At 37.5% G+C, this 18135-nt stretch overlaps 1 protein-coding gene and 1 long non-coding RNA gene across 3 annotated transcripts in view; one reads left to right on the top strand and one right to left on the bottom strand.

The window, feature by feature from the left end:
* Positions 1–1171: 1171 nt before the first annotated feature.
* Positions 1172–13271, bottom strand: HSPA13 (heat shock protein family A (Hsp70) member 13). The gene is made up of 5 exons (XM_005548936.4): positions 13186–13271; positions 11268–11608; positions 8245–8458; positions 5730–5897; positions 1172–4354 (listed from the first exon to the last, which is right to left on the bottom strand). Exons 1-5 carry the CDS (start codon positions 13208–13210, stop codon positions 3687–3689), a joined length of 1416 nt encoding a protein of 471 aa, XP_005548993.2. The 5' UTR covers positions 13211–13271; the 3' UTR covers positions 1172–3686.
* A 293-nt stretch (positions 13272–13564) lies between these two features.
* LOC135970031 (uncharacterized) overlaps positions 13565–18135 on the top strand; it is a 218737-nt gene continuing 214166 nt past the window's right edge. For both annotated transcript variants that reach the window (XR_012433170.1, XR_010585438.2), the window contains exon 1: positions 13565–13609. This is a non-coding gene — a long non-coding RNA (uncharacterized lncRNA). The remainder of the gene's footprint in view (positions 13610–18135) is intronic.

The raw sequence follows: 18135 nt of genomic DNA, 5'->3' as shown, positions 1-18135 counted from the left end.
TCTCAGCTCACCGCAAGTTCCACCTCCCGGGCTTACGCCATTCTCCTGCCTCAGCCTCCCGAGTAGCTGAGACTACAGGCGCCCGCCACCTCGCCCGGCTAGTTTTTTGTATTTTTTTTAGTAGAGACGGGGTTTCACCGGGTTAGCCAGGATGGTCTCGATCTCCTGACCTTGTGATCCGCCCGTCTCGGCCTCCCAAAGTGCTGGGATTACAGGCTTGAGCCACCGCGCCCCGCCGGGTTCATTTCAAGAAGGCTGTCTCACGTTGCTGGAAATTCGTGCCTCCTGTCAGTGGGGGGTACCTGTCTGCCTCCATGTGGCCTCTCATCTTCTAGGGTGTCTTTCTACACCTGTATTCACCAAAACAGCTTCTTTACATGGTCTTCTTAATGTGGCAGCTGGGATCCGAAAGAGAAAGCCAGCGAGAAGGTGCATCCAAGAAGGAAGCTGATCTTTTTTAAACCTAATTTCAGAAATGACATCCCAGTATTTCTGCCGTATTATTCATTAGCAGTGAGTCATTATCTCTTGCCCAAATTCAAGAGAATAGGATTATACACGCATGTTAATTCCACAAGGTGGGATCACTGGATCCCACATCAGAGGCTGCCTACCTCAGTGAGGCACTGTCTGTTAATTAAGATAAATATGAACTATTGCTGTATTCCTTCATATATTTGAGTGTCTCCAAGTCTACTGTCATTATCTAAAGGCTCATGTTAAAAGATTACATTAATCAAATGAATTTCTTAAAGAAGCAAAACACAATTAATATATTGTTTATTTGTCCAAAGACTACTATAAACTTTGGTTAGAGAAATATTTATTAACCATCAACCAAAGGAATCCTGTTATGCAGGATTATTTATTAACTAGCTAGATTAGGTTAGCTTAGTTTCTGGCTCCACCATGGTCAGAAGCCATGAATTGGTGTTCAGAATTCTGAAGTCACTGTTCATATGCTACAAGAACTGTCTTTTCTAAATTAGAGAAATAAGTGGAAAGCATATAAGCAATACAAAGGATATAGAGAAATGTACATTTCGGGAACAACTAGGCCACAGTTATTGAGATTGAGTGCCTAGGGCATCAAATCAGTTCCATCCTCACTTTCTTATTTATATGCCTGAAAAGTATACTCCAGACTAGTCCTGAAAGAAAAAGTACATAGTTTAAAAAACAAACTGCAAAATGGTATTTATTTACATTAAAACATGAATTGCCTGTATACACACGAATAGAAGAGGAACAATCTGTTATGCACAATAACTGTAATATTTAGTACATGTTATACACAGTAGTATCTGTTAAGTCAGTGGTTTGAGTGAAAACACAGTACCAAAACATTCCGGATACAAAATAAATTACTCATTCACATATTCTAATCATACAAGACACTTAATATTTTAAAAGTTATGTACTTCAAATAACACTGGCTAAATGTACAACTAAAGTGTATTAAGTTTTTTTAGGAAAAGACTTCAGATTGTTATTCATAAATGATCCCTTTTAGGATGCATTATCTTTTAAATAAACAAACTAAATTGACTTCAAGACTATTTATAAATAGCCCACTAAAATATGATTGAACACATTCCTTCATTTTATTAAAGGTGTAGCTATATACTAGAGAATATGCTCAACTACTGCCTCCAAATTCCAACACTGTCATTCTAATTTGCAAATAGAAATTATTTAAATTCCAACTTTAGTACATGAGATTAGCTGCCTGCCCTATGTTGTCAACTGTTTCCAAAAGTATTAACAGATTAAGAGACTGTCTTGAACGTCTCAAACGTTTGAGGAATTCAAGGGTTTTTTCTATGTTTTAGGTTAAAGCTGAGCCTATATATGGAGATTTTGAGATAAACTGAACACTTTTAGAAGACCTTCACAAAGAGTTTTTCAATTCTAAAATCTATTACAGATTTATATAAAGTCCAAGAGAACATTTGGAATATTTTCATAATGCAGTGAAGAATTCATCTTTGGCATTTCTCCATTCATTCTAAAACATTTCAACAAACATTTTATACATTTATATCTACCTACTATTGACATTTTCTGTACACAAAAGTATTTGATTGAAATTTGAGTTTTAACAGCAATTTCATTGCTAATAATTTTTTTTAAGATATGAAAAGTATTAGTAACATTCAGTTTTTTACTATGAGAAGCTGAAATATTTTGATGTTGTTGAAATGAATTTGCTCAGTTTCCTTCTTCGATGACTGGCAATTCAACATCCTATCAAATTCAGCAATGGATAAAGCAGACATACTTTACATTAAAAAAACAAAAATTGTGACAAGGACATAATTTTTGAATATGAAGCATTCCTCTATTAAGGAAAATATGTGTGTGTGTATGTGTATGTGTGTGTATATATATCCATATATCTTCAAATAAAATGGGTATGACAGAAATCAAACTGTTATATTTTCTTTCTTGGTATCTGTGGTTTTTCTTAAAGGAAACAAACAACAAAAACCAACAACTCTGCTACAAATGCCAATTTGTAGAAACGTTGCCACAATGGCTTCCACATTAGATTTCCACGTTACTTCCCGTATTCACAAATTTTTTGCTCTCATCATAACCAACCTAATGTTTGAAAATAGTCCAAGTGTAATTATTTAAAAATAATAATAGAAAACAATAACACAGCTTTTATAATTGAACACATTTTCCTCATTCAAAACAAAATATGAGGAAAAATCTCAGTAAAATGGAACCAAAACCATTTAGTAGCTCAATGACATGCTATATTCCCCAGGGCTTACTGAAAATATAAACAAAGAAACCAAAATGTAAAACAAATACAGTAGGTAATTGATGCTATTTGCCAATGTTTGCAAAGGTCTTGGGTAACAAAAATGAGATAGTAATTATGGCTCTGACATTAACACATTCTTCAAATGCAATTACCAATTTTATTCTCTAACCAAACAGAATAATGGAAATCCAAGCAGAGAATGATGTATAGGACATAAAGGAATTGGAATATAAATTGAGTATTTCTACTATATGGTGCTGAAAAACTTGAATGCCTTTAGAAATAAAATAAATTCATCTATTAAATGCATAAAACTCCTGGAGAATATAGATTACAAGAATATGACACTTAACACGATGCTGAATTTGTGAATGTAAATTTGTTATATAATATGGCAGTTACTATTATGTATGCAGCTTATGCTAATAATACTGCTATCTTCCAACCACTGTAAATACCTGACAAGATCCTTCAAGTATAGTTCAAATTATTAGTTACATGTGATAATACAAGTAATTACCAGCTCCTGCTAATACAATTTAGTAAGAACTGGAAATCTCATAATTGGCACTATTTAATGTTTCTAGAATATAATGTTAAGTGCATATGGTTATCAATCTCCAGAATTCAGAAAATATAGTTATCCATATTCTTATAAGAGAGCTGTACCTCAATTTTATCATTTTAGAGTATTTGTTAGAATAGGATCTCTCCAAAATCAAATAGGATCAATTTGGACACGTCTAATCCTAAGACAAAACGCCATGTAAAATTTTCCTGTATCTAAATGTTGCCCTCTAGGTAAATCTGTGATATTTTAGAAAGAGACTTTCTTTTGTGGAAAAAGTAATCTGATAAACGGGAAGAGATCACCAGACAAGATCACAAATAACCATTATTTCTACAGAATTCAGTTGAAGTTGGTTTTTTGTAAATGCTTATTGGGAATTTCTAAAGCACTGACTTGGAGAGGCCAAGAGCCTCCATCAATCCCTGCTTGGATGGCCACTCCCGTTACCACTGCTAGGTCAGGGTCTACAGATGTGTTGGGATCTTTTCCAAAGAACTCTTGAATGACTTGACGGATCCGAGGAATACGAGTGGAGCCCCCAACTAAAACCACCTCATCAATCTCAGTCTTTTCCAGGTGGCCTTCCTTCAATACTTGCTGAATGGGTACGAGTATTTTCTGAAACAGGTCTTCATTCAGGGTATCAAAGAGTTTACGTGATATTTCCGTTTCAAATAAAACCTGACTTTCTCCACTTTTCTTATCAGAAAGGCCGTGTCCAAACCCACTGTTCACATGATGGTCATCTGCTGAGAAAAGTTTGTCTTTTGGCAGTTCAGTGTCACTACTGTGAGGTTCCTTCCTGTTCTGTTCCTCCACCGTTAGTATTACTGACAACTGAGCAGCTTGATGAAGAGTCAGATTTAATTTGACCATTTCCACAGCTTGTCTCAATCTGTGGATCTCCTCTTTCCTAGAGGGCACAAAGCCATATGTTTGATAGATCTGTTTATATAAGTACTGAAGCAATCTCTGATTGAAGTCCTGTCCTCCAAGTTTATTGTTTCCTGAGTGAAAAATAAAAAAGTTTAATACAGTTATGCACATAGGTGTGTGTGTATACATGCATATTATGTATATGTAAAAATTATATTCTGAGAATAACAAATCCCTGTTTCATTTATCATGACAATTTTATTCATACAAAGACTGGTTAAAAAGAACTGTGTTGCTGGGCATGGTGGCTCACACTTGTAATCCTAGAACTTTGGAAGGCTGAGGTGGGAGGATTGCTTGAGACCAGGAGTTAGAGACCAGACTGGGCAACATGGCAAGACCCTGTCTCTACAAAATAAATCAATAAATAAAAATTTAAAAAATTTAAAAAAATAATAACTGGGTTAAAGCTATCTTAACCCAACTAAGTACTATTTAAAAACTAGTACACATCAGGGTCAAAATTTTAAATTATGTAAAAGGAAGTATCTCTTCATAACATCAAATAATTTTTTAGTAAATAGAGATTAAGAATACAGATTGGCTTATAAGTAGCTATTTAAAAACACTGAATGTCATTCTCAACAGAAGAAAGTGCTTCTTATAATGAAAAAGTAGGTATTTAATCTCTTTTTTCCCTTTCAATTTTTCTTGCCTGATTAGTAGGACCTGAAAAGGTCTTTCTACTTTTCTACCTGAAAACTAGATAAATAATTTAAAAGGAAAAGAGTAATGTAATATAATTTCCTGGTATTTAACTTGATTCGAAGAAGAGAAAAAACAATGCAGAGGTTAGAATACCTATAACTTACAACTCAACTCATCAAACAGGTTGAATCCCTTAAGCTACATTCAACAAAACGAAAACCTTTAAAGAAAGGGTTTAGAATGCAAAATCCTACCATTTCCTAGGGAAAAATACAATTCGATTTTCTAAAGACATCTACTCTATAAAACATATTAAATGAAATATACTGATCACCCTTCATTGTAAATAAATTTTTCTGCCCTCTGTTTCCTTTCTTCACCATCACCATGAAAAGTCCTACTGCTCCATGAGCCGTTAACTGGGTAATGGGCAATGTATTTATTTGACTTATAGGATGCCCAGTCATTTTTTGAGATTTAACTTTTGGCAGTAAATATATACAAATGGTGGTATAAAATTACATATACAGAAAATTATCAAAATAAAGTCAAAGAATTCCGGGGGAAAAGGAGGATGCACTACACATTGGATATGTTAAAGAAAGCACTGCCCAAACCTCTTCAACTCTCCCTGCATTTTTCTGTATTTTTTTTTTTTTTAGTAGAGAAGGGGTTTCACCGTGTTAGCCAGGATGGTCTCGATCTCCTGACCTCGTGATCCGCCCGCCTCGGCCTCCCAAAGTGCTGGGATTACAGGCATGAGCCACGGTGCCCAGCCTCTCCCTGCATTTTTCTTACCAGACATTGCTCGGGTTAGAAACATCCCTCCTTGTTTATTCAGTAAAGACACATCTAGAGTTCCTCCGCCCAAGTCGATCACCAACACGTGGAAGACGTCAGCCTTGTGGAGGCCGTAAGCCATAGCTGCCGCTGTGGGTTCATTTATTACCCTCAAAATCTTCAGTCCTGTAAGATTGGTTGAAGGGAAGAAAAACTCAGGAGAGGATGCGATAAAGTAATCTCTTCCCACTCACAGCATGTGTGTGTCTTCTGTGACATGAACGCCACCACTGAGTAATAATGAGAGCAGTCACAAACCCAACAGAAGCATGAAATGGGAACAGTACACACAGGCTCTTCTAAATGGTATCTTTAAAATGATTCTGAAAGATTACAATATAAAGAAATGAAAGTCAAGGTTCAGTTGACTAAGTCATTGTACTCTTTATCTCCCAGCCTTTTCTAACATTCCTATTCTACATTGGAATATATGAGCAATAAAAATTAATCATTATGCCGAGGCAGGCGGATCACGAGGTCAGGAGATCCAGAGACCATCCTGGCTAACACGGTGAAACCCTGTCTCTACTAAAAATACAAAAAACTAGCCGGGCGTGGGGGCGGCACCTGTAGTCCCAGCTACTCGGGAGGCTGAGGCGGGAGAATAGCGGGAACCCGGGAGGCGGAGCTTGCAGTGAGCCGAGATTGCGCCACTGCACTCCAGCCTGGGCGACAGGGCGAGACTCCGCCTCACAAAAATAAATAAATAAATAAATAAAAAAAATTAATCATTATATACTGTCACTTAAGTGCTATGGAAATTAAAGAGGCTTATGTTGAGCAGGTAAAAGATCAGGTTTCTTTGAAGGAAATTCCTGCTTTAAACTACATGCCACACTTATGAGTGGTATGGAAAGTAATATGGCATTATGTATCAGGAGCCATCACAACATTCAAACTCTAAAGAATTACTCCAAAGATCACAACACCCTTCCCTTCAGCTCTCTGATTTTACCACTTATTCTACTCTGGCCACACTGACCAGCTTCCTATCCTCTATATACCAGCAAATTCCCAGCTTATGGCTGTTGCAGTGGCTATCTCTTCTTCCTACAACACACTTTCTCCATGTGTCTGCATGGTTAACGATTTTGCTTTCTTCAAATGTGCTTAAATGTTACTTTCTCAATGAGGTTTGCCTGATCACTCTATTTAAATTCTACAAGTCGTCCATCCCCTGACCACCAAAAGCAATCTCGACCCATTAGCCTGCTCTTTTCTTCACAGTAGGTTACTTTCTGATACACATTGTATCAGTGGCTCTCAACAACGCAGGATTTTACCTCCAGAAGAAATCTGGCAACATACGGAGACATTTTTCATTGTCATCACTTGGTGGAGGAGGGTGCTGGTGAATAGAGGCTAGGGATGCTGTTAAATATTTTGTAGTTCACAGGACAATCCTCCACAATAAAGAATTATCTGGCCCAAAATATCAGTAATGTAGAGGCTGAAAACATTATTAAATTTACCTTTTATGCTCATTCTGTGTTTCCCTTTGGTAGAATATAAGTTCCATGAGAACAAAGATTTCTTTTTTTAGCAAGGCCCTCAATATTGGTTCAATGGCATTAAATGTTAAATCATTAAATGATCTACCTCAGATTTTATTTTAAAAATTATATTCACCTTAACATTAATGGAATTTAGAAGAAAGAATTCCTCACTGCTAACATGTGTCCATTTTCTCTTTGAGCCTTTGTCCTGTAGCTATCTGATTGGTTCTTATTACATACACATTTTATATTGTGCTGTAGAGCTTTCAAAATTATAAACCTGTATAAAAATCTATCTACTTTACCTACTGTGATGGTTAATATCATCATCTTGATTGGACTGATGGATGCAAAGTATTGTTCCTGGGTGTGTCTGTGAGGGTACTGCCAAAGGAGATTAATATTTGAGTCAGTGGACTGGGAGAGGCAGGCCCACCCTCAATCTGGGTGGGCACCATCTAATCAGCTGCCAGAGCATGCCTAGAATAAAAGCAGGCAGAAGAACGTGGGAGGATTAGACTGCCTGAGTCTTCCGGCCTCCATCTTTCTCCCGTGCTGGATGCTTCCTGCCCTTGAACATCGGACTCTTAAGTTCTTTAGCTTCTGGACTGTTGGACCTACACCAGTGGTTTGCCAGGGGCTCTCGGGCCTTGGGCCACAGACTAAAAGCTGCACTGTTGGCTTCCCTACTTTTGAGGTTTTGGGACTCAGGCTGGCTTCCTTGCTCCTCAGCTTGCAGCCAGCCTACTGTGGGACTTCACCCTGTGATAGTGTGAGTCAATACACCTTAATAAAATCCCTTTCATATACACATATATACTATTAGTCTTGTCCCTCTAGAGAACCCTAATACACCTACCATATAGTTTGTTTATTTTGACTATCGTGTGGTTTGGGAGGTGGTAAATCTTACTACAGAAGGTTTTCAACCCAACACAATTTTGAGAAAAATGCATCTCAGTCAAGGGTACTGTTACCTGCAAGGTTAGCAGCTTCAATTGTTGAATTTCTCTGTTTTAGATCAAATTCTGCTGGTACAGAAATGACAGCATTGGCAACTGGCATTCCAAGATAGGCCTCTGCCATTTCCTTTAACTTCAACAATAGTCGAGAGCCAACATATTCTGGGGACACCGTGATGGTCTCATTACTTGTCACAGAAAACTCAACCATTCCATTTTTGTTTAAAACCTGTGAATAGGATTTGCAAATAAGTAAATAAAAGAGTAAAAGTATATATACATATATATGTATATATATATATACAAACAGACATACATATATACATAAATGCTAGACTTCCTGAGAACTTACCTTTATCTTTACAAAATAAAAAAAATGCATTTGTAATCTATCCAGTACATTCACCAACATTAGAACTTGTTAAATGTTATACATTCAAATTTATACTATGAATACATATTAGTTTTACTTTTTTTTTTTGAGATGGAGTCTTGCTCTGTTGCCCAGGCTGGAGTGTGGTGGCATGATCTCGGCTGACCACAGCCTCCGCCTCCTGGGTTCAAGCAATTCTCCTGCCTCAGCCTCCCGAGTGGCTGGGGCTACAGGTGCGTGCCACCATGCCTGGCTAATTTTTGTATTTTTAGTAGAGACGGGGTTTCACTATGTTGGCCAGGTTGGTCTTGAACTCCTGACCTTGTGATCCGCCCGCCTGAGCCTCCCAAAGTGCTGGGATTACAGGTGAAAGCCACTGCGCTTGGCCCACAATAGCTTTTAATAACAGCAGAATAAAATTCATCACCAAGCACATGACTAGAACACAAAAGATTCTCAGTATATGTTTTCTGAATAAAGAAAAAATAAATGATGAAATGTAAGAAATGAAGGTTGCTCATTCAAGTATGTAACTCAGAATCTTCTCCCTTTTTTCCCCAAATTTCTTGTTTCTAAGAGTAATGGATAGCTGAAATAATTTTCTAGTACATATTAACAAGAATAATTTTAGTATATCATTATGTACTTATCTAAGAATCAAATCTCATTTACATTCTTGTTTCCCATGAAAACATGTATTGTGCATTAGCTCATTATCCCCGATAATGTGGGTATACATTTAAAAAACTATTTTAACTCTAAACAATACTATCCTAGTTTTACTGAGGTTGTATTACTATAAATACAAAAGATAACTAATCTACGAAATTACAAGAATGTTTTCTCACTTTAGGTCTCATGGTTAGGTTTCCATCATGAAAAACTGACCTTCCAAAAAGTACTTCACTAGTCTGGGGAAAACATAAAAAAAGCTATATGGACAATATTAAACTACGAAACAAACATACCAGAACCATCAGTGCCCAGATGAAACAAAAATAATAACAAAAAAATCAGGTCACTTAGAAACTTTAAATAGTTTTGAGGTCAATAAGTAATGTACCCAAAGCTGTAATTCAGAGGACATACACAGCTTTAGACGACTTTTTCATTAAAGATTGTAAGTCAATAAAGAATCCCAAAAAAGAAGTCAAAAAACAACAAAGTAATAAACCTAAGAAATGCAGGGAGCAATTTTTTTTTCTTTGAAAACGAATGAAAAATTTGAAAATTTTTATGAATAGGTTTATTCAATAAGCAACACCGATACAACTATTTTGAAACTAATTCATGGCCGGCATGGTAAAATCCCGTCTCTACTAAAAATACAAAAGTTAGCCAGGCGTGGTGGCGCATGCCTGTAATCCCAGCTCGGGAGGCTGAGGGAGGAGAATCACTTGAACCTGGGAGGCAGAGGTTGCAGTGAGCCAAGATCATGCCATTGCATTCCAGCCTGAGAGACGGAATAAGACTCCGTCTCAAAAACAAACAAACAAACAAAAAACTAATTTATTTAGAATTTCACTTCATAACTTCCAAGAAAAACTTCACATGGAAAAAAACTTTAAATGTTTAAAAGAAAAAAACAAAAGCAGCAAAATCCTAACCAACAAACACTCACATAAAAGTATTAAGAGGAAAAAAAAAAAGTTCCAGTGGATAGGATGGGATAGGCTACAGTAAACATGGTAAAAGTCTAAAATCAAAAATTTAAACTTTGACATCCAGCTCAAAAACATCAGTGGAAAAAAAAGGTAAGGAAAAGATAACAAAAACATATGATGAAGGTCTTTTATAGTCACTAAGGAAAAGAAAAACACACCAAAACAAAAAAGCAAAAGAACAAAAAATGGACCACAAAATTAAAATATCAATAAAATTCTAAAAATTCTGATCTCACGAAAAAAACAAAAGAAATGAAAATTAATACAGGATACTATTTTTCACTTATCTGACTATTAAAGATTAAAAAAATAACTAGTGAAGATACAGTCACTCTAAAAAATTACGGTTAAAAGCATATAACCTTTCTGGTGAGCAAACCGGCAATATAAATCAAATGCCTTAAAAACATGCACACATTTGACCTATCAATTCAACTTCTAGTATTCAAGTTAGGAAACTTTCAGAGAAGTGTACAAAGATAAGTGTGTAAGGATATTACCTGAATCTCCAACCTTAGTGAAAAACCACAAAAAGGTACACTGACAGAGACTAGTCTAATTAATAATGGAATAGTCATTCCACAAAATCATTAAAGATAATGATGTGAACCTATTAATTATCCATGACATATTAAATAGCATAAAATGGCACACCTGGTATGTTCTCTTTATATGTATACAAATATGTACACATACACACACAGAATATCTACGGTACACAGGGCTTCATCAACCTTCCTGCTACCTTGAAAGAGCTAAGCAAGACATGCTGAGGATGGGAGAGCAAGAAAATGGCAAGGCCTTAAGTACCTGTTAGCATTATGGAGTCAGTGATTAGCTCATCCTAGAGCTGCTGTGGAATTTCTTGTTATGTGAGATAACAGAACTGTCATGTATTAATAGATTCAGCTAGATGAGATAGAATGTTTTGTGACATGAAATCAAAGCATTAACTAAAAGGGTACACTAAAATTAATACAGACTTTAGATTAATCACTTACCTTAAATGGGTATCTGCCAATTTCAGCCTCCAGCTCTTCTGGGGTGAAAATCTTGCCTATGAATCTTTTGGCATCATATATTGTGTTTTGAGGATTTGAATCTGCCAGCTCTACGCTTTCATATCCCACATATACATCATTGTCAGTGAAAGACACCATGCTGGGTATGCTGATATGCCCATTTTCATCTGGAATCACCTTTACTTTTCCTGTGCCAGGAAAAAACACCCCAACGGAACAATAGGTGGTGCCAAGATCAATACCAATCACTTTAGGAGTAGGCAATGGTAAATACTGTTGTGCCAAATAGCCAGCCAACAGGAGGGTCAAAACAGCCGATCCTGAAATACAGGAAAATTAAAAGATGTATTTTTTCAAACTAGTACAATGTACTAAATTACTGTAGCAAAGTCCCTCGTCGAAACAAGGCTAAAAAAAGACAAACTCCAAAAATTTTTATAGGACTATTGATAACACTCCTCTCAGACAGCAAGTTTTTCAAAATGTAAACTGGTTATAATAAAATTTAAAATGAAGTAACAACACAAACAACAACAAAAAACCCTATAACTGTATGTTTGTGTCATTCTCTAATAAATGTAATAAATGTAAAAACATTTCAATAATATTTGTGCAGATGCTGACAAGAAACATTTATCTGGAACAAAAGCCAGATATAATCTAATATTCTTGATGAATTGATATTTAGATTTTACAGTTTTATAAAAAGCTTCGACTATCATTTTTTTAAAAGCTCCATTATTAAAATCCTCACAACAAAAACTTTATTATTGTAAGGCTAAAATTCTATCTTCGTATCTCACCTCCTTTTCCCTTTCAAAAGGATGAAATGGATAAATCGGATAAAATGATTTTGAAAGTTCCTTAGATATGAAACTGTCACTTCATAACAGAATATAGTTAACTTTTTAAGTATTTAAGTATGAACTAGGGACATCCTCCTTGCAGTGGTAATATTTACAGGAGAAGCAGCATAAAAGTGGGCAACCCTGATGGCAATATCTATGAAAGCTTCCTGAAGACAAGTTTTGTTCACTGTTGTATCCCCCAGACCCGGAATAGTAGATGCCCAACAAATACTAATTTAAAAAAAAAGAAGAAGAAAAGAGTAGGAACAAATGCCACGCAGATTGTAAACATAAGTGAAGAAGGATGCCCCTTTGGTTTTTAGTTAATCTCGTATTTGGTATCAGGAGGCTATGTTATACACCTGTGTCCACTCATATTACATATGACCCAAAATGTCAATTGTCAGGCTTCTGTATTACTAATTGTTAGCTCATCCTCATCAACACATAACTCAAAGAAATAAAACCAAGTGCAAATCCTCCTTTCCCCTTCCAGCTACAGGCAACATTTTAGAAGCATTTCATCACCTTGGAGACGCGGGGTGGGTGTTTGTGTGGGTGGGGGATAGGTAATTCCAAACCCGATTTGATGGAAAAAGCATCGATCGAGCTATACATCAGAGTCCTGAATCCCTCCAAATTCAGCATCCGTGAGCCAACAGATCCGGATGTAGCTCCTCCCCCTTCCTCCACAAAGGGGTCCTGGAGGTGCACGTTCTCGCAGCCTTCCATAGCTTGCCCCAATTCAACAGGCAATTCAAAAACCTAGGTGCTGTTGAAAGGAACGCCTCCTTAAGTCTGATGTCCCTGGGATGGACACAGCTGGTCGCCGTCTACCCTACCTTGGCCTGCAGGGGCCGGGGCCCTCCTAGGGACGTCCCCGCCCCCATCCACTCCGAACAGCCAAAAACCGCCTCTAAGTCACCTTTCTGACTCCCCTTCCGCTGCTCCAGCTGGATCCAGGAGGTGAGTCAACCACCCCTGCCCACGCTGGCATCCTCGGATCGCCTCTACGCCCGCAAGAGCAACAAGGACCCCCGGGAACCCACCTAAGATCGTCATCTCTCTGGCCATCACAGTCCCGCCGAACAGGCTTGTGATGACTGTACCAGACGTGAGGCACCGCCCCCACTCCGCCCGGCAGTCCCGCAGCCCCCTGGGAAATGTAGTCCTCTTGCTCTGAGGCAATCGGAGAAGCCATCACTCTGACGAAAGCAAAGACTTCATCTACCGTGAGGGCGCGGGGCAAAGAGCCTCCATTCAACCGCTGCCAGTGACGACTGAGTCCCCCTCCCACGCAACGGCCGGCAGGACCAGTCAGGCTGAGCGGGAGGAGCGCCGTGGCGGGAGACTGGCGTTTATAATCAAACCTGTTGTCCCGCGGCGCTATCTCTTTAGCCCCGCCCCGCGCTTTGCATTCTGGGAAGCGTAGTTCCAGCTTTTCTCTCTCCGCGGGAGGGAATGAAATGGAGGGTGAGAACCGTTAGTTATTGCTTTCTTTGGTCGCGCAGCTAATCAGGTCCAGGATTCGAGTTTGTGTTCTTTCGTTTTAATTCCTTTGAAAGCGCGTTCGTTTGCCTGAGATCTGGCTTCTAGATGGCGTTCCCATAGCCTCCCGGAGCCCCAGCCATCCTCCGTAGAAGGGTCGCTGCCGCAGTGCGGGGCCTGAGGGAAGTCGGCTCTGGCGTCCGTGCTCGCAGCCCTGGGAACAGCCCTGAAACTCCAGTGACCCTCAGCCCTCAGCCCCTTTGTTTTGGGATAAATGAATTCAAGCATTCTTCAGTCAATTCGATTTATCCAAGGGATCAGGGACACATTTTCTCTATTGCTAACACTGAAGTGGGCCATTAAAAACAAAAACAAAAAACGAAATTAAAAAGAAAACCCTTAGCTCTCTCTTCAAGTAAGTCTTAAGTGGCCAAAATTGACCTTATGGACAAGTCCTGTAACGTGACAGCCATTTTAGGACGCTTGTGACATGCTGTTCAGGTTATAGTCTGAAGTAGGATTTTTCTTGCATCTTGGTCACTGTGGGTCGCACTGAATGGCTCCTCTGAGAGTGGTTTTGTCATTTTTGCTGTTAGAGTTCACGATAACTAAGACCCTGGAGAATTGAATCCATTTCCTCAGCTTAGATATAAATCAGACCATCCCTGTTGCCAACACGTCAGCCTGCTGTGGGAATACATCGCCGTTTATTTCTATCTGACTTATCAATGTGAATTTTGATTATGGAAGCTGAATTCTGGTTGATAGGGATCCATTGCAATGTTCTCTCTACTTTTGTGCATTTTTAAGTGTTTCATAATGCAAACTATAAAAAGTGTGTATCTACAATGAGTGCTGTTCAGTAAGATTCTTGTGAGGAGTGAAGAATTCAAGCACTTAGTTCTTAAGTATTACTTGTAATGGGCAATGGGCTGGAGGTGTTCCAGGCAGAGGGAACTGAGTTACCCAGAGCGTAGAAGCAAGAGATCATCTATTCCATAGATTAGAAAGTGGTGGATCATAAAGCATGAGGTAGAATTCTGAGAGACAGAACTAGAGACTTAAACCAGATGAAGATTAGCCGTCTGTGGCAAGCACTGGTCATTGGGATCCTCCCTGCCACCCACTCCTTTCTCCTTGCTAACAAGATCCTGATTTGTTCAAGAAGCAGATAAAGATTATGTGATCTCAGAGTAGAAGGCCTTTAGAATTAAGATTGAACTAAATAGGTTGTATTCATTTTCTATTTCTGCCTTAACAAATTACCACAAATTTCGTGTCTTAAACCAACACAAATCTATTATTTTTGCAATTCGGTGTATCAGAAATTTGGTATGCGTCTCACTTAACTAAAAGCAAGTTGTTAGCAAAGCTGCCTTCCTTTCTGGATGTTCTAGGGGAGAATCAAGTTTCCTGCTAATTTAGGTTATTGGCAGAATTCATTTTCTTGCAGTTGTAGGGTTCAGGTCTTCATTTTCTTGCTGGCTGTAACCTGAGAGCTCTTTCCAGTTTCTGAGGCCATACGCATTTCTTAGCTCAGAGACCCTCTTTCTGCATCTTCAAAGCCAGCAACAGTGAGTCAGATCCTTCCCAGAAGACAGCTTTTTGCATCGCTCTTTCAAATTTTAGATGTCATGTGTTTACATTGGACCTATCTGGACAATTCAACGTAATCTTCATTTCAAACCCGGTAAACTTATCATATCTGCAAAGTTCCTCTTGCTGTGTAAGGTAACTACACAGTTAGAATTCACAAGTTCTAAGAATTTGAGGAAGCTTTTATTCTGCCTACTAAAATGGTTCTGTGGCTCCTCAAATTCACATCTGTCCACATACAAAATGCAACATCTGCCAAAGTTCCATCCCATTATAGCATGAACTCAAAGTCCAAAAAGTTCATCTATACTTCATTAATTCAAAAGTTTCACATCTCATTATCTAAATCAACTACATCGTGTAGTAACTAATACCACTTATCCCTTCTTGTTTGTTTACAATCAGGGGAACAATGAAATACTTAGATAAGAATGCTAGTGAGACTATTCCAGTGATGTTATAAAGAACAGAAAAGCCAAGGCATTGGGGTTGGGAAATAATCGTTGTTATCATTCTCCAATGGTGACCAATTAATTTGTTGTTTTTACAGTTATTGCTTGGTGTTTTATGTTACAATCCGTTGCAATTATTATCCTTCTTGATACTTAGATTGTTTTAATTTTGGCCGATGGCAGCCTCTTCAAAATTCACTCATGAATGCTTTTGACACAATCACTTTACTTACTGCCTTGCTACCTGCTGTAAAAAGATATCTAACATCCTCTTATTTGTTTTTTGTTTGTTTGTTTTATTTCATACTTATAATTAACTGTATGTCTATGGAACCCTACTTTCTTTTATTAAGAAAGTGTGGTATCTGGAGACCATAATTTGTATGCTAGGTGGTTATTATTTTAAGGGTGCCAATTCTTTTTATATCTTTGAATTCAGTGAAATATCAAATAAAATGCCAGCAGAATATTTTATGACTTGATAAAATGACAATAAAATTTATTTGAAATATTTAAGATAAGAATTTAATGGGTATATAGTCCTTCCACATGTTAAGTGACAAAACTACAAACAATACTACAGAGGAAACAGAAAATGGACTTTAGGCTTAGCAGCACATGCTTGTAGTCCCAGCTACTCGGGAGGCGAAGGTGGAAGGAACACCTGTGCCCAGGATTTTGAATCCAGCCTAGGCAGCACAGTGAGACCCTGTTGCAAAAAACTAAATAAAAGAAATAAAAATAAAACGGACCAAAGAAGAAAGTGGCAATCTCTTCAAAATAAATGAAAGGTGTATTATTCAACAAATGTAACAGGGCAATTGGCTATTTATAACTTTGAATGTAAAAAGGGGTGTTATACCTTAACATCAGGGGTAGGAGAAGTCTTTGAAATTAAGACTTAAAACCTAGACACAAATAAGGCAAAACTAACCTGAACAGATAAATTGGATTATGTAGAATTTAAGATTATCTAGCAGGCAGAATTACCTATTTGAATTTATATGAAGTCAAAAGACAAATGACAAACTGAAGAATTACTAAACATACATGATGTACAAGAGATTTAATTCCTTACTTTATGGAGAATTCCTTCAGAGTATAAAGATGTACAACTCAATTGAAAAATAAGAAAGGACGTAAATGGACAGTAGAAAATAAAATAAAAGTAACCAACAAACATGAAAATAAATTCTACCTTAGTCACATTTAAATAAACATAAATCAGAATAATACCATGTCATTTCTACCTATCTGTAATCAATTGAATTGTGGTCGGCCTCCAAAAAAGATATACTGGAGTGCTAAACCCCTGTACCTCAGAATATGACCTTATTTGGAAATAAAGTTGTTGGACATATAATCAGATAATATGAGGTCACACAGGAATAGAGTAGTCTCTTAATCCAATGTTACTGGTATCCTTCTAAGAAAAGGGCCATATAAAGGCACAGAAACACAAGGAGAATGCTATGTGATGGCCAAGGCTGTGATTAGAGTTATGTAGCTACAAGCCAATGAATGTCAAAGTTTGTCTACAAACCAGCAGAGCTACGAAGAGACAATAAAGGATTCTCCTGCATGTTTTAGAGGGAACATGCCCAACTCATATTTTGATTTCGGACTTCTAATCTCCAAAACTATGAGACAATAACATTTTATTGTTTTAAAGTCATGCAGTTTGTGATAATTTGTTATGGCAACCCTAGGAAACTATATACTATCTTACTGGAAAATATTTAAATAATGATAAGCAGTGCTAGTGAATGTGCCTGTTGCTCATGATAGGCCTGTTTGTGGAGTACATTTTGAAAGGGTAATATTGATTAAAATGCAGGGCACATAGACTTGCATTTATAGCCATGATTATAATGAATGGAATTATCCTTGCTCCACAGAGAAAGAGATGGAAAACAGCACAAAATTAGATGAAATAATAGTTTCAGACTTTGGAAAATAGGCAGAGAAACACTGTGATCCCTGAGAAAAAAAGAGATAAACCCCGTAAAATGTATAGTCATCCTGTATTTTTATTGAGAAAAACACTTGCAAGACCACAGTGTAGAGGAAAGTCCCAAGTAGAGTATATGGCCTTACCTTGTAGAGAAGACACATATCAGAGTTCAGGAGTTTTGGAAGGAGGCTGAGGTTGCAGCAAAGGGCTCTGAAGAGGTAAGCGCTATGCAGAACACCAGAAATCCTCAAGATATTGGGATACCTTTACTTCACACCATACACAAAAATTAACTTGAAATTAGTCGTAGATCTAAATGTAAGACCTCAAAGCTCAAACTACAAATTTGTGGGGAAAAAGCATGGGAGAAGATATTTGTGATCTTCTTGTAGGTAAAGATTCCCTACATGTGAAACAGAAAGCATGAATCATAAAAAAGTTGATAAATAGGATGTCATTAACATTAAAAATCTCTATTCTTACACACCATCAAAAAATGAAAAGTCAAC

The sequence above is a fragment of the Macaca fascicularis genome, chromosome 3, assembly GCF_037993035.2.
Source record: "Macaca fascicularis isolate 582-1 chromosome 3, T2T-MFA8v1.1".
NCBI lineage: Eukaryota > Metazoa > Chordata > Mammalia > Primates > Cercopithecidae > Macaca > Macaca fascicularis.
This window is presented reverse-complemented; position numbering and strand designations above follow the sequence as displayed.

What these genes read in the sequence shown, in the direction of transcription:
- HSPA13 (XM_005548936.4), bottom strand. Translation starts at nt 13,210, where the DNA reads ATGGCCAGAGAGATGACGATCTTAG. An exon ending in TTGGCAGATACCCATTTAAG is followed by an intron (nt 8,459 to 11,267) that starts GTAAGTGATTAA and finishes TCCTATTCACAG; the next exon opens with GTTTTAAACAAAAATGGAAT. An exon ending in TGAAGCTGCTAACCTTGCAG is followed by an intron (nt 5,898 to 8,244) that starts GTAACAGTACCC and finishes CCAATCTTACAG; the next exon opens with GACTGAAGATTTTGAGGGTA.